Genomic DNA, 13,004 nt, shown 5'->3' with positions numbered 1-13,004 from the left:
GTATGACTCAGAGCAAAGTCAGAGTAAACTCTTACAAGGACCTCAGCTCCTTCCCAGTCACACTGGATCCTTTTCGTTGGCTGTTCTGTCTACTCATATATTCTTTCTCCATATGTCTGTATGGCTCATTCCCTCCTTTCCATCAAATGGTAACTCAAATCTCCCCTTTTCAGTGAGGTCTTCATTAACCAACTATTTTAAATTTTACCACTTCATACCGCCTCATCCTACTTACCTCTTTTATATTTTCTCTTGATATTTATCATCTTCTAACATAATAAATAATTTACATAACATTTTTCAAACGTCTATCTGCCCTGCCCCAAACACACAGACACTAGAATTTAAACTCTGGGAGGAGAGAGATTTTTATCCACTTTGTTTATTGCTGTTTCCCCAGCACCTAGAACAGTGTCTGGCACATAGTTGACATTCAATAACTATTTGTGAAATGAAAGAACAAATGGTTAAGTAAATTGGGTTATACCAAGGTGACGGAAGCTTAAGCAATCAGAAAAAATGCGGTGTATCAACGTGGAAAAAGACATACGATGTAATGTTAATGTTAAAAGCAGAATCCCTGTGTTGTGATCAAAACTACATTGGTGTGGCTTTGGCAACACTGTTCTTTTCTGGTTCTTTTGGTTTCTCTTCCTTTAAAATGTTAGGATTCCCAAGTTTGTCTTCCATCCTTTTTTCATTTTTATCTCCCTTGTAGCTTCGAATACCACCTCGATTAATTTGCACGCTGTCCAAACAACCGTTGGGCCAGGGCTGTTTGAGCTTCTCACCCGCATTACTCACGTTGCTTTGCATACACCTCTGTTAGAATACCATTCTGGGAATAATTGTCTGTTCATCAGTCTCCCCCAACAAAATGGGAGAACTCTTACAGGATAAGACGCCTAGAGCACATTCGCAAGGACTCCACAAATGTTTGAGCAATGCAACATAACAAATAACAAATTGAGTGCGTACTATGTGCCAACTTATCTCTAAGAACCTTACATACACATATCATTTAATTCTCATAGGAGCCCTATGAGGGAGACATATCATTACACAGATGAATTAATAAGGAAATACGTGTGTTTATAATAAACAGTGACCAAAAAGTATGCGGACGTTAAATTAGATGTTAAAGTGGTGGGATCGTAGGTGGTTTTTATCTTGCAAAATTTCTTTAATATTGTAGTTAGGCTATGTGTGTGTGTGTATGGGCGTATGTGTGTGTATGAGTTAGCGCGTAAGCGCGACCGTCGGTGTGTGACCAAATAATTTAAAGACTTGTGCGGGCAAACACAGCAACAGGAAGTTGTAGGGCAGGGTCTGAGAAAAGGGGAGGAACCCAAAGGTACAGACAAGCCGCGACCAGACTCCACCAGCCAGCAGTCTGCGAAGGCGGGGAGCGCCCGCCCGCGGAGCAGCGACCTGTCCCACCCACGGAAACGATTCCTTTTGGGGAGGCCAACCGGAGGCCACATGCAAACGACCTGGAGGCTGTGGGCGAAGCCACTATTGAAAGATTCCGGCCACAGGGCGGGGACAGGATTGGCTCTCGGGCTGGCCCCGATTGGCTGCCGCAGAGACGGGGCGGGCTCTGCGGATGGCCCCGCCCCACCAAGGGGCGGTGCCTGCGCCTGGGCCTCTAGGAGAAGGAGGCAGTGGGGCTCCGAGCTCCGCGTCGGGACGCGTAGGTCTGCGGCGCCGTCGGCCCCGGAGGCAGAGCCGGAAGCGCCACGGTTTGACCCCGGAGCCCTTCTGTTTTCGAAGGGGCAGCCCTCTTCCTCACGGCCCTGCCCACCTGCCCTTCTCCCCGCTCATCCGGAGGCCGAAGCCCCCAGCCTAGGCGGGGCGGCGCAGCCCGAGCTCCCAGACCCGGAAGAAGCGCCATCTCCCGCCTCCGCCATGGAGCCCACCGCGCCGTCCCTCACCGAGGAGGACCTGACTGAAGTGAAGAAGGACGTGAGTAGCACAGCACAGCCCGGGCGCCGCGGCGGGCCGGGGGCGGGCGGGGTCGGGCTGCAGCCCAGCGGGCCAGGAAAGCGGAAACCCGGAGTCCGAGTCCGAGTCCGAGCAGGAGCCTGCGGGTCGGAGGAGCGGAAGGTCCAGGCACCCCAGCGCCGCGGCGAGCCCTGAGTTCGAGGGACCTCGGTGGAAGTGATCCCCGGGTGACCTGTTAATCGACGTTTTAAATCGCTCCATGCAGGGCTTGGGTTTCTGAAACCTTGCTCGGTGGAGCGTTTCTCCGCCGCCAGCTCCTTGCCCACTCCTCGCCCGTGCCCTGGTAATTGTCCCCGCTGCACTTTGGGCTGCGTTGTTAGGGATCGACGGCTCAAGTGCGTCCTTGAGTCAGATTGCCTTGGCTGCTGGCTCAACCTGGAGCAAAAGCCGGACCAGACAGAGGATCCCAAGCAGTGGAGCAGATGTGTGAAACTTTTGCAAAGGGGGTTGGGGGAAGCTCAACAGCTGAAAGCACAACCTGGAATTCCCCTAGTAAGCAAACGCCCACATATTTAAATTGAGGGAGGGGATAAATACATGTAGCCGAGAATTAATTTAGAAGTAAACGTTGAAAATATTCAGCAGCTAAATTAATGCTCTTCTGCAGAACTGCACACATCTTAGTGTTTATTCTTAAAGATTGGCTTTCTTGAAGTATGACTTGTTTCTCTTTTTCCTTTGCTTTTAGTTACTTGTTTTGCCATATGAGGCCTATATGAGTACCACTAAAATGCTTCATGTTAATTGAAATTCAAAGCAGGAACTCCACATGAAGTGTGTTCTGGCTTAACACTGCACTGCTTGTACAAAATCATCTTTGTGAACTGGACAGGACAGCTGCTTTTTAAATGTAATGTTTATCTGCTTCAGATCCCTTCCTTTTCCCTCCCCTGTAAGGTTTATTACACTGTACTCATCTTTACAGTTGGTATGACTCATTAGCAGAAGGAAACTAGATATGACTGGGACTTGTGCCTTTATTTCCTCATTCAGCAGATATTTATGGACCACTTACTATATGGAAAGTAACCGTTCTTGGGCCTGGAAAGATACAGAAAAAGACCATCAGGCCTCTGCTTTACATTCTAGTTGAGATAAAACTGGGACATTGATAACTACCACAGAGTAAATGAGCATTGTCTTATTCAAGATTTGTGCCAGTAAAGCCATGAACTTCAAGAGCTAGGCTTGCTGTGTTCCAGATGCTGTGTCACACCATTTACATTGTTCCCGTTTAATCTTTACAGCAACCTCTAAGGCAGATAATTGTCATTGCCATTTTACGGCTGAGAAAACAGGCAGTGCGAGGTTACACTGTTCACGTTTGTACACAAACACAGTTGTGAACAGTGGCCTCCAGGCCTTTATTTTTTTCTATCAGTTCATTGATAGTATCCATCTCCATGACTTGAATTTATACAGCTATATCAGAAATTCATAGCCCTGGGGAATCATGGGTGATTTATGACCTTAGGAGTTTTAAATTTATTATCCACATATTTGGACTTCCTTCTCTCTCAAGTCGAGGCCCTTATTTCCAAATATCTACTGGAAATCCACTTTCATCTCCTTCAGATCCCTCACCTTGTTTGAAATTGAACTTTTTATCCTCCTCCCCCAAAGCTCTCGCCGTGTACCACCACGCGGCCTGGAAACTCCTGCTTCTTCGCTGTACTCCTCCTCACTGGCCCCATCTAGTTGTTTACCTCATCTTTTTGGTTGAATTCAGTTCAGTTTCATAAATATGAATTAGATGCTGTTGTGAGGCTGATACTGTAGTTGATTCTAACAGTTCAAAAAGTAAAAACTAAGACACAATCCTACTTTGAAAAGAGCTTGATTTCTTGGGGAGGGGGCAGGAGGAGACACATGTAAAATGAAAATTGCCAATCACAAAATAAGTGCAATTTTACATTCATCTAAAACACTATCTACTTGACACTCCGCTAAGTGTGAGGTATACAGACTTGAACAAAACATACCTGGTTCTTGCCTACTTCAAACATATAGGTCGTTAGGGTTGAAAACAAATGTATAATTGCAAATTATGGTGAGTACTATGAAGGAGACAAACAGCTGTTGAGACACTAACAGGGGAAATCTACTTGAGATAGGATGGTCAGGGAAGGTTACATTTAAACCGGTTCTAGGGGCCGGCCCGGTGGTGGAGCAGTTAAGTTTGCCCATTCTGCTTTGGCAGCCCGGGGTTTGTCAGTTCGGATCCTGGGTGTGGACCTACGCACTGCTTGTCAAGCCATGCTGTGGCAGGTTTCCCACATATAGAGTAGAGGAAGATGGGCATGGATGTTAGCTCGGGGCCAGTCTTCCTCAGCAAAAAGAGGAGGATGGGCCGCAGATGTTAGCTCAGGGCTGAACTTCCTCAAAAAAAAAAAAAAAAAAGTAATCCACTGGTTCCTGAAGGATATGACATAACTTGGAGAAGAGCGTTCTAGGCAGAATAGAGTTTGCAAAGGACCTAAAACAGGCAAAGCCTCGGTGAATTGGGGAATTTGGAAGAAGGCAGAGGGTGCCCTGAGGTGAAGTTAGGAAGGTGGGCTAGAGCCAGATCATGAAGGGTCTTATAGATGGTAGTAAAGTGCTTGGTTTTTTCCCCAAGTGTAGTAGGGACCTATTGAAGAATTATGTTATATTTTATAAAGATCCCTCTACCTCTTCTGTGGACTAAGGAGAGCAAAAGTGAGAAGAGGGAAACCAGTGAGGAGACTCTTGGAATTTATATAATTGAGAGATGCAGGTGATGTGGATCAGGGTGAGGGCAGTGGAGATGGTTGGAACAGCAGAACTCCGGATGCGCTTTTGAAATAGAAATGATAGAACTTGGTGATGGATTGAGTGTGGGAGTTGAGGAAGAGAGTGAAGTCAGATTAGTACGTGGAAATGCCAAATCAGACCCACAAGTCTGAAGGTCAGAAGAGAAATCTGAGCTGGAAATGTAAGTGTGGGATTGAATGAGTTCACCTAGGAAGTTGAGAGCTAGAAGAGAAGAGGGAGACTGTAGAAGAGTTTTTAAAAGTGGGAAGTTATAGCCACAGAGATGGGAAGAAAGCCAGGAGAGTGTGGTTGGTATTAACGGAAGACAAGAAAAGAATATTTCATGGAGAGAGTGGTCACTTGTGTTCATGCTGCTGAGAAGTAAGATGAAGACTGAAAAGTATCAGATTTGGCAATAAGGGGGTCACTGGTAACTTTGAGAAGAGTAGTGGGACAGAATGGAAATGTCTGGGAATGAGTTGGGAGATAGAAATTGAGTCCTGGTATATAAAAAAGTGAAATGTATGCACAAGGTGCTACACAGACAGAGGAGAGGGGTCCCTAACTCATTTTGGGGAGTTTAGGTTTATCTACCTGAAGGAGATAACCACTGTCCTAAGTTTTAAAGGATGAATAGGGACATGTGCTAGGAGAAAAGAAACCAATACAAAGGTAATATAAAGAAATGTAGTGACAAACAGCAGTTTTAAATAGAACATAAAGTTCCAGAACATATAGAAGTGGTGAGAGATTAAGCAGAAGAGGCAGGCAGGACCCATGTTGTGAAGCACCCTGTCTGCCATTATCAAATAGCTATTTACTGAGCACCACCTGTGTATCAGGGACTGTCAAGCATTCGTATGCACTGTCCCATTTAGTCTTCTTAGATGTCCTGTGAGGTAAGTACTAATCATTATTTGCCACTGAGGAACCTGAAGCTCAGAGAGGTTAAATAACTTGCCTCCCTTCTCACAGGAGTATGTGGGAGATTCAAGATTCAGGATTTGAAGATTTGAGGTTGGTCTGAGTCCAGAGCCGTGCTCTTAACTTCTCTACTATTCTGCCATAGTTGAGGAACTTTATCCTTGAAGTCGGGGTGGAACATAGTGTTTTAAAATTTTTAAAAAATTAACAAACAACATTTCAATATTAATAGAATTTTTATAACACACCAGATTTCCATTTTCTCTTGAAAAATGGGAAGATCTGATGGATGTGTGAAGGAGAAATTGGCGAGGAGAAGAGGCAGAAGTGTAGCTAGGTGTCTGTTGTTTATAGTCCATGCAAGGTATGGTAGGGACCTGAACTAGGGCAGTGCTCATAATAGAGCTGAGGCGAAGGGGCAGATTAGATAAATACAAGGGGTAGACAGGCAGAACTTGGTGGGTAGGTGATTGGATGTGGCAAATGAATGAAAGCAGAAAAAAAGGTCAAGGATGAGTTGCAGATTTATAGCATGGTTGGATAGATGGCCATACTCCCAAATGAGTTGAGAATATCAGAGGAAAGGGATAGGAGAAGGTAGCATGGGCGGAATTAGTTTTATCCTAAGTGAAATAAGTTAGATAAAGGCAAATACTGTATCGTTTCATCCGTACGTGGAATCTAAATAACAAAATGAATGGACAAACAAAACAAAACAGCAACAGAGTCAGAGATACAGAGAACTGGTGGTTGCCAGAGAGGAGGAGGGTGGGGAGTTGTGTGAAATAGGTGATGGGGATTAAGAGGTACAAACTTCCAGTCATAAATAAGGCACGGGGATGTAATATACAGCATAGGGAATATAGTCAATAATATTGTAGTGTCTTTATGTGATGACACATGGTTACTAGACTTATTGTGGTGATCATTTTGTAATATGTATAAATGTCGAATTACTATGTTGTACACCTGAAACTAACATGATATTGTATGTCAACTGTACTTTAATTTTTTTGAAAAAAGAAAATTGTTTTTGGACATTTTGAATTTGAAGGACCTTTGCAATGTCTAGATGGATAAAGTCTTTTGTGTGTGTGAGGGAGATTGGCCCTCAGCTAACATCTGTTGCCAATCTTCCTCTTTTGCTTGAGGAAGATTGTCACTGAGCTATCATCTGTGTCAGTCTTCCTCTGCTTTGTGTGGGATGCTGCCATAGCGTGGCCTGATGAGCGGTGCTAGGTCCTCACCCGAGATCCAGACCCGCAAACGCTGAACTGCTGAAGCGGAGCATGAGAACTTAACCACCTCACCACCGGGCAAGCCCCTAGGTGGGGAAAGTCTTGATCACGTGTGCAAATTTAGGAATCATCAGCGTGTAGGGAGTAGAAATGACAACAGACGAGGTTTTCAAGGAGTTCATCTTTTAAAGCTGGTTTCCTCTCTCCCCATCCCCGCAACTCAAATTCATGCACTCAGTGTATCTTATGTAAGATGTCCTAGCAGTCTTCTAATTGGTCTCCTTTGAGTCCAGTTTTTGCTTCCCCTAGTATGCTGCAAAAGTTTTATTGCCTCATATTTATAACCCTTTGATGACTCTTTGCTTTTGGCTACGGGGACTTGTATGTTCCTCAGCAAGTTATGAAGATTCTTCCATGATCCGACCCCAGTTTGCCTTCCCAACTTCATTTCTCGCCTCCTTCTTACATGTACTCTGCTTTCCAATGAGAAATTCCAATACTTCTCCGTATTTCCCCACTGTGCCCCTTCATGCCTCTGGTTCAAGTGTAGCCTCTGTAAATTCCCCAGGTCCTGGAGGCAGTTAGTTGCTTATTCTATGCTTTCCCAGTACTTGACCTATAATCTTTTTTTCCCCAGTCATACCACATTGTTGTATAATTATTGGCTTGTGTGTGATGTGTACTCTCCAGCTAGACCATGTGCCCTTTGCATGCAGGATTCAAGTCTTGTTCATATTTGCACATCCTGGGTCAGCACCTGTCATATTAGGTATTTAGATATTCGAAATGTTTGTCATGTGAATAAATAAATGATTGAGGACCATAGGAACCCTTCACCTAGCCTACTTTCCTGCCACCATATACTACTAGAGAACTTCTGAGATCTTCTATTGCCTATAGCTCATGGCTGTAAATGTAAGTCAAATTAGTCATCATTGTCATCGTCACTAACATTTGCTGATCACTTACTGTGTACCAGGTCCTTCTGTAAGTATTTTACATGTATTAATTTATCCTCATAACACTCAGATGAGGAAACTGAGGCACTGAGAAGTTAACTTACTTACCCAAGTTCATGTATCTAGTACGTGGAAGAGCTCAAATACAGTCACAGGCGTCAAATTATTAATGCTGTTTACTGGGACCCACATCGATATTCTGCCAATTAAGCCCCCTCAGCAGTTCTCAGGTCTAGGCTTGTTTTCTGTGATTTCCTTTTCTTCATTTCTTTAATTTCTTCCAATAATCACTATTTCTTTAGATTTATTTCCCCCCACACCTTTCCATCTCCCTTCCAGCAAGACTGACTGAGTTAGGTTATAGTCTCTTGAACTGACTCCAAAGATAAGACACATTATGGACCCTTTCAGTTTAGGTTCTTCTTCTTTTTTTTTTCATGGTTTTACTCTCGAAAGATAGAAAATTAGTAACAAACATGACAAAGTTGTAAACTGTGAGACCTCTCACTAATTTATCCTCTCTGGTCCTGACCACTCCTGGATTCCTTGGTAAATGTTAATTAAAATGTCCATGGCCTCTGCTCTCATCCTTACCCCTGAGGGCCCTCAGCAGACCTCCCTATCTCCACAGACCCAGGCCCTCTACCTTTGGCTGGCCCCTCCTCAGAGTAGCCTGGTCTTGGTTTATAGATGTGAAGATGAGATCAGAACAGGACAGAATCTCTGAGGAATGTCTAGTCTGGGACCTACTTCTGTCTACTTGGCCCCTCATCTTAATTAGCATGCATAGTAGGCATGATCCTCCTGACTTCAGGACCTTTTCTCACACCAGCTAAGATTCGTAACTAATAATCAGTCACCTATGTGATTTCCTTAGGTATTAAAAAAAATAATATTGAAGCATATTTTGTGTCTTTCAGGCTTTAGAAAATTTGCGTGTCTACTTGTGTGAAAAAATCATAGCTGAGAGACATTTTGATCATCTCCGTGCAAAAAAAATACTCAGTAGAGAAGACACTGAAGAAATTTCTTGCCGAACATCAAGTAGAAAAAGGGCTGGAAAACTGTTAGACTACTTACAAGAAAACCCCAAAGGACTAGATACCCTCGTTGAATCTATTCGGCGAGAAAAAACACAGAACTTCCTGATACAGAAGATTACAGATGAAGTGCTGAAACTTAGAAATATAAAACTGGAATATCTGAAAGGTAAGCTATCTCAGGTATCCAAGAGTTCATGTAAGTGTAACAATGCTTTTAAAAGTAAAGTACAAAACAAAAAATCCAAAACAATAAACTTTTTTATTCAAAAGGTTTAAGCTTCAGAATTACACTCCATTTGCATTTTTTAATTTTATATTGATGTCATTACATTAGAAAAGTGGAATATGACTCAATATTCTGTATTTATGTTCATTTAATAATACTGTTTATAGAAAACTTGACTATAGTGAAATCCCAGTATACACAGGGGTTTGTTTCTAAAGTCAGCAGAATGTAGGATTAATCTGTTCAAAAGTAGCCCCTGAAAATGCTCATCACACATCATGAATAGTGTCTAGGCAAAGTGTTTTAATAAGTCCACTTCTGATAGTTTTTCCCCACCAGTTGATCACAAGCTGAAGTGCTTAGCTTATGTTTATACGAATCGTGTTGTATAAAACTTTAAACACTAGAACCACACTCGGTCTGGCAAGAAGAGAGAGGCATGGGGACTGTGATTAAAGGAATAGCGAATTCACTACTCTCATTTCACCCTCACCCCAGAGCACAAGCTCACTAATTGGAATCTTGCATCATATTGCCCCTACTTTTTAAATCCCCCACTTCCTCTAAATCTCACACTGTGTCTCTGTCTCTCTCTCCAGAGCACTTAAGATAAACACGCATGCGATGTAGCTCTACTCCAGCTGTTGTAGGCACTGGGGGCACAGAAATGAGTAATTGAGGGCTCTGCCCTTAAGGAACTCAGTCCGTAAGTCCATACTGGAACACACTGGAAGTTTCCTCCCCTGAGCCATATTTAAGAAAATAGTTTCTGTAGCATGGGACAGAAATGTTGAATGTATTGTGGAATTGAAGAACTAGTGGGGAAAATGATATATAAATGTACTTTATAGACTGCAGGTTTTACATAAAATTAGTCAACTCATAAGATTCTGTGCCTATAGATAGTCCAATAGATAGCCTAACAGAAAAGTAAATTGTGTATATGTTTATTCTTTCCACCCTGAGGTTAATTGTTGGCTTTACCCTTTGAGTATGGTAAAATTCTTTGATGAGAACCGCTGTCATTTAACTAAACTGTTAGGTTGAGGTAGGACAGTTATCTATGTACTGTGAAGGGGCGACCTGGGTTCTAGTTCTCTTTCCCAGGAAGTAGTCCTGGAATGCTGGACGTGACATAACTGTTCTGTGCTCTTTTTTCTCATGTCTAATAGCGAGAGGCTATCCCAGATGACCTCTAAAATCCTTTCCACTTCTGACACCCTATGATCCAAGAATCAGTAATGAATGTTAATTAAATCATAGAATTTTAGCATATGCCCTGTTTAAATGTTGTTTTTATTGGGTAATGGTTTTTGTGCCAGAATGCTAAAGAATATTTATTAGCTGTGAAAGCTATTTCTTTATTTATGAAGAATTTTAGGTGCTACTTAATTTTTTCCAGGTCCTTCAGTGGTTAAGAATATAAGTATGCAAATTAAATATGAATTATGCATGTTGTTTAGCTTACTTGAGACTTTCTCTTTATCTAGAAAATGTAAATAACAGTATATTTCATGATTGTTGGGAAAAGCAAATGAAATTTGAAATGGATTATGACAGAATTTATAAATTGCTATTTAAATTTTGGTTGTGTGGTAACTGGTTTGTAATCTTTAAAAAGTTACAAGATGGGCATGGTCTCGAGTTTTTAAATTACTTTTTTACTTACATCTGAATAATTTTATTGTAGGACTGAAATGTAGCAGCTGTGAGCCTTTTCCAGATGGAGCCACAAACAACCTCTCTAGATCAAATTCAGATGAGAGTAATTTCTCTGAAAAACTGAGAGCATCCACTGTCATATACCATCCAGAAGGAGAGTCCAGCACAGCCCCCTTTTTCTCTACTGATTCTTCTCTGAATTTGCCTGTTCTAGAAGTAGGCAGAACTGAAAATCCCACCTTCTCTTCCACTACGCTCCCTAGACCTGGGGACCCTGGGGCTCCTCCTTTGCCACCGGAGCTGCAGTTAGAAGAAGGAACCTGTGGAAACTCGAGTGAGATGTTTCTTCCCTTAAGATCACGCGCTCTTTCACGGCAATGACAGCTTACTGCCTTTTCATTTTTTTAATAATGACAGAAGATATTTGAAAGGATATGAATCTTTTTATAAAATTGCTATAATGACTTATTAACATTTGATATATGTCTTTTAAAATGCAATGTAAACATACCTTGTAAATAGAATTTTTTAGAATAAAGCATACTTTTAGATAGCTAGTCATGTTGATCATGTACTTTTTGGTATTTCACTTTTCAGGTTTTTAGTGTTTTCACATTTCTTAAGACTAATTTTAATAGGGAACATTTCTCTATTTGAGAACAGGGTCTGAGACTGGGAATAGTGTTTCTTCCCAGTGCGTTTGTGCTAGTAATTGTCAATCTATTAGTCCTTCCCAACCATTCAGCAGTAAGTTTTCAGGAGTAAGCTATTCCCATTCGGTGACAAAGCCAGTCGCTCCCGGGAAACTGCCAGCGTACTGAAAAGAATCTTTCCCCGCTCAGTCAGGCTCACAGGCACTTCCAGAGTCCCCTTCTGATGCGGAGAAACATCCAGTAGAATTTGAGCCACTGAAGATCTCAGTTTGCCAAGAGACATTTCTTATTAACCTTACTAATTAATACCACTTTCTTAAGATTTTCACATTCTTTGCTTTATCATTTTCATTCCTAAAGAAAAATCTTGGCAAAAACCTTAGTTATTACGTAGAATTTGATGTTTCAAAAAAATACTCTTTCTGTACTTTTCGTTCTCTTTTAATGAGGACTACTGTATAGTTGAGATAACTAGAAGAAAATGGGTTTTTTGGTGTGTATGTGATGATTCTATTTTTAAAACTATTTGGAACAAGCAGGCCATTAGCCAGATTTGTCTTTTTGTTATATAACAAAGTTTCACTAACTTTATGCATTTATAAATGTTATGCTTTTGTTATTTTCATTTAAATTATAATTCTACCTATTTCCTAATAATCCATCTCATATATATTTCCATTACTTGCAAAAAGCAGAGATGGAATATTAACAATAAAAGTTTTTAAATTATACTGTTAAGTTTTGGAAGTTTCAGATTTTTCAATAGGAAATAAATATCTAAAACACATTTTTAATAGAAAATATTATTTCAGGTTGTGAGATCTAGTTGTATTTCTGAATAGACTGATAAATTTATCAATCCTAAAGATAACTGGCATATCGGCTTTAAAAATTTTTAAAGACTGGGTGATTTTTGCAGTATAAACATTTTATAAGAGTTATAGAGAAACATGTTTCACCTCCAGCATAGCATAAGAAAATAAGGGCATTACATTTAAAGAAATCCCTTTTAAAACAGAAGCAGGCTTTTCATTTCATTAATTAAGATGAAATTTGATATGTGGTTAGTTTTTTTTTACTTAAATAGGATGTACTCACAATCGAAGATCATAATTTAGAGATGCTGTAGCACCTATATTTATAGTTTATAAAACTGACTTTTCTTTCAAACTGTTGGCTAACTATATAGACAATAAAATTACAGTTTTAACAGACGTAGGCTTTTGGGTTTTCTGAATCCTATAAAGTCAATTTTTTCCTTTAAACACTGAAAACCAGCCATTGCTAAAAATGTATCAATTAGTAATGATAGACTAACATGATACAGGAGAATTGGTTACTAAGTTGATTAATGCAGCAGTGAAAAAGTTACTCTTCACAGATACTGTATTATCAGTTAGTAAAAACAAACACCTTTGAGCTCACTTCTTTTATTATCTTTTAAAACAATAGGCTTTATTTTTTAGAGCAGTTTTAGGTTTACAGAAAAATTTGAGCAGAAGGTACAGAGTTCTCATATGCCC

At 41.0% G+C, this 13,004-nt stretch overlaps 1 protein-coding gene across 1 annotated transcript; it reads left to right on the top strand.

Moving 5' to 3' along the window:
• Positions 1 to 377: 377 nt before the first annotated feature.
• Positions 378 to 12,598, top strand: BCL10 (BCL10 immune signaling adaptor). The gene is made up of 3 exons (XM_014830107.3): positions 378 to 1,965; positions 8,818 to 9,106; positions 10,857 to 12,598. Exons 1-3 carry the CDS (start codon positions 1,483 to 1,485, stop codon positions 11,207 to 11,209), a joined length of 1,125 nt encoding a protein of 374 aa, XP_014685593.2. The 5' UTR covers positions 378 to 1,482; the 3' UTR covers positions 11,210 to 12,598.
• Positions 12,599 to 13,004: the final 406 nt, after the last annotated feature.

Source organism: Equus asinus, chromosome 16, assembly GCF_041296235.1.
Source record: "Equus asinus isolate D_3611 breed Donkey chromosome 16, EquAss-T2T_v2, whole genome shotgun sequence".
NCBI lineage: Eukaryota > Metazoa > Chordata > Mammalia > Perissodactyla > Equidae > Equus > Equus asinus.
The sequence above is the reverse complement of the archived record's forward strand: the minus strand, read 5'-3'. Positions and strand labels throughout refer to the sequence as shown.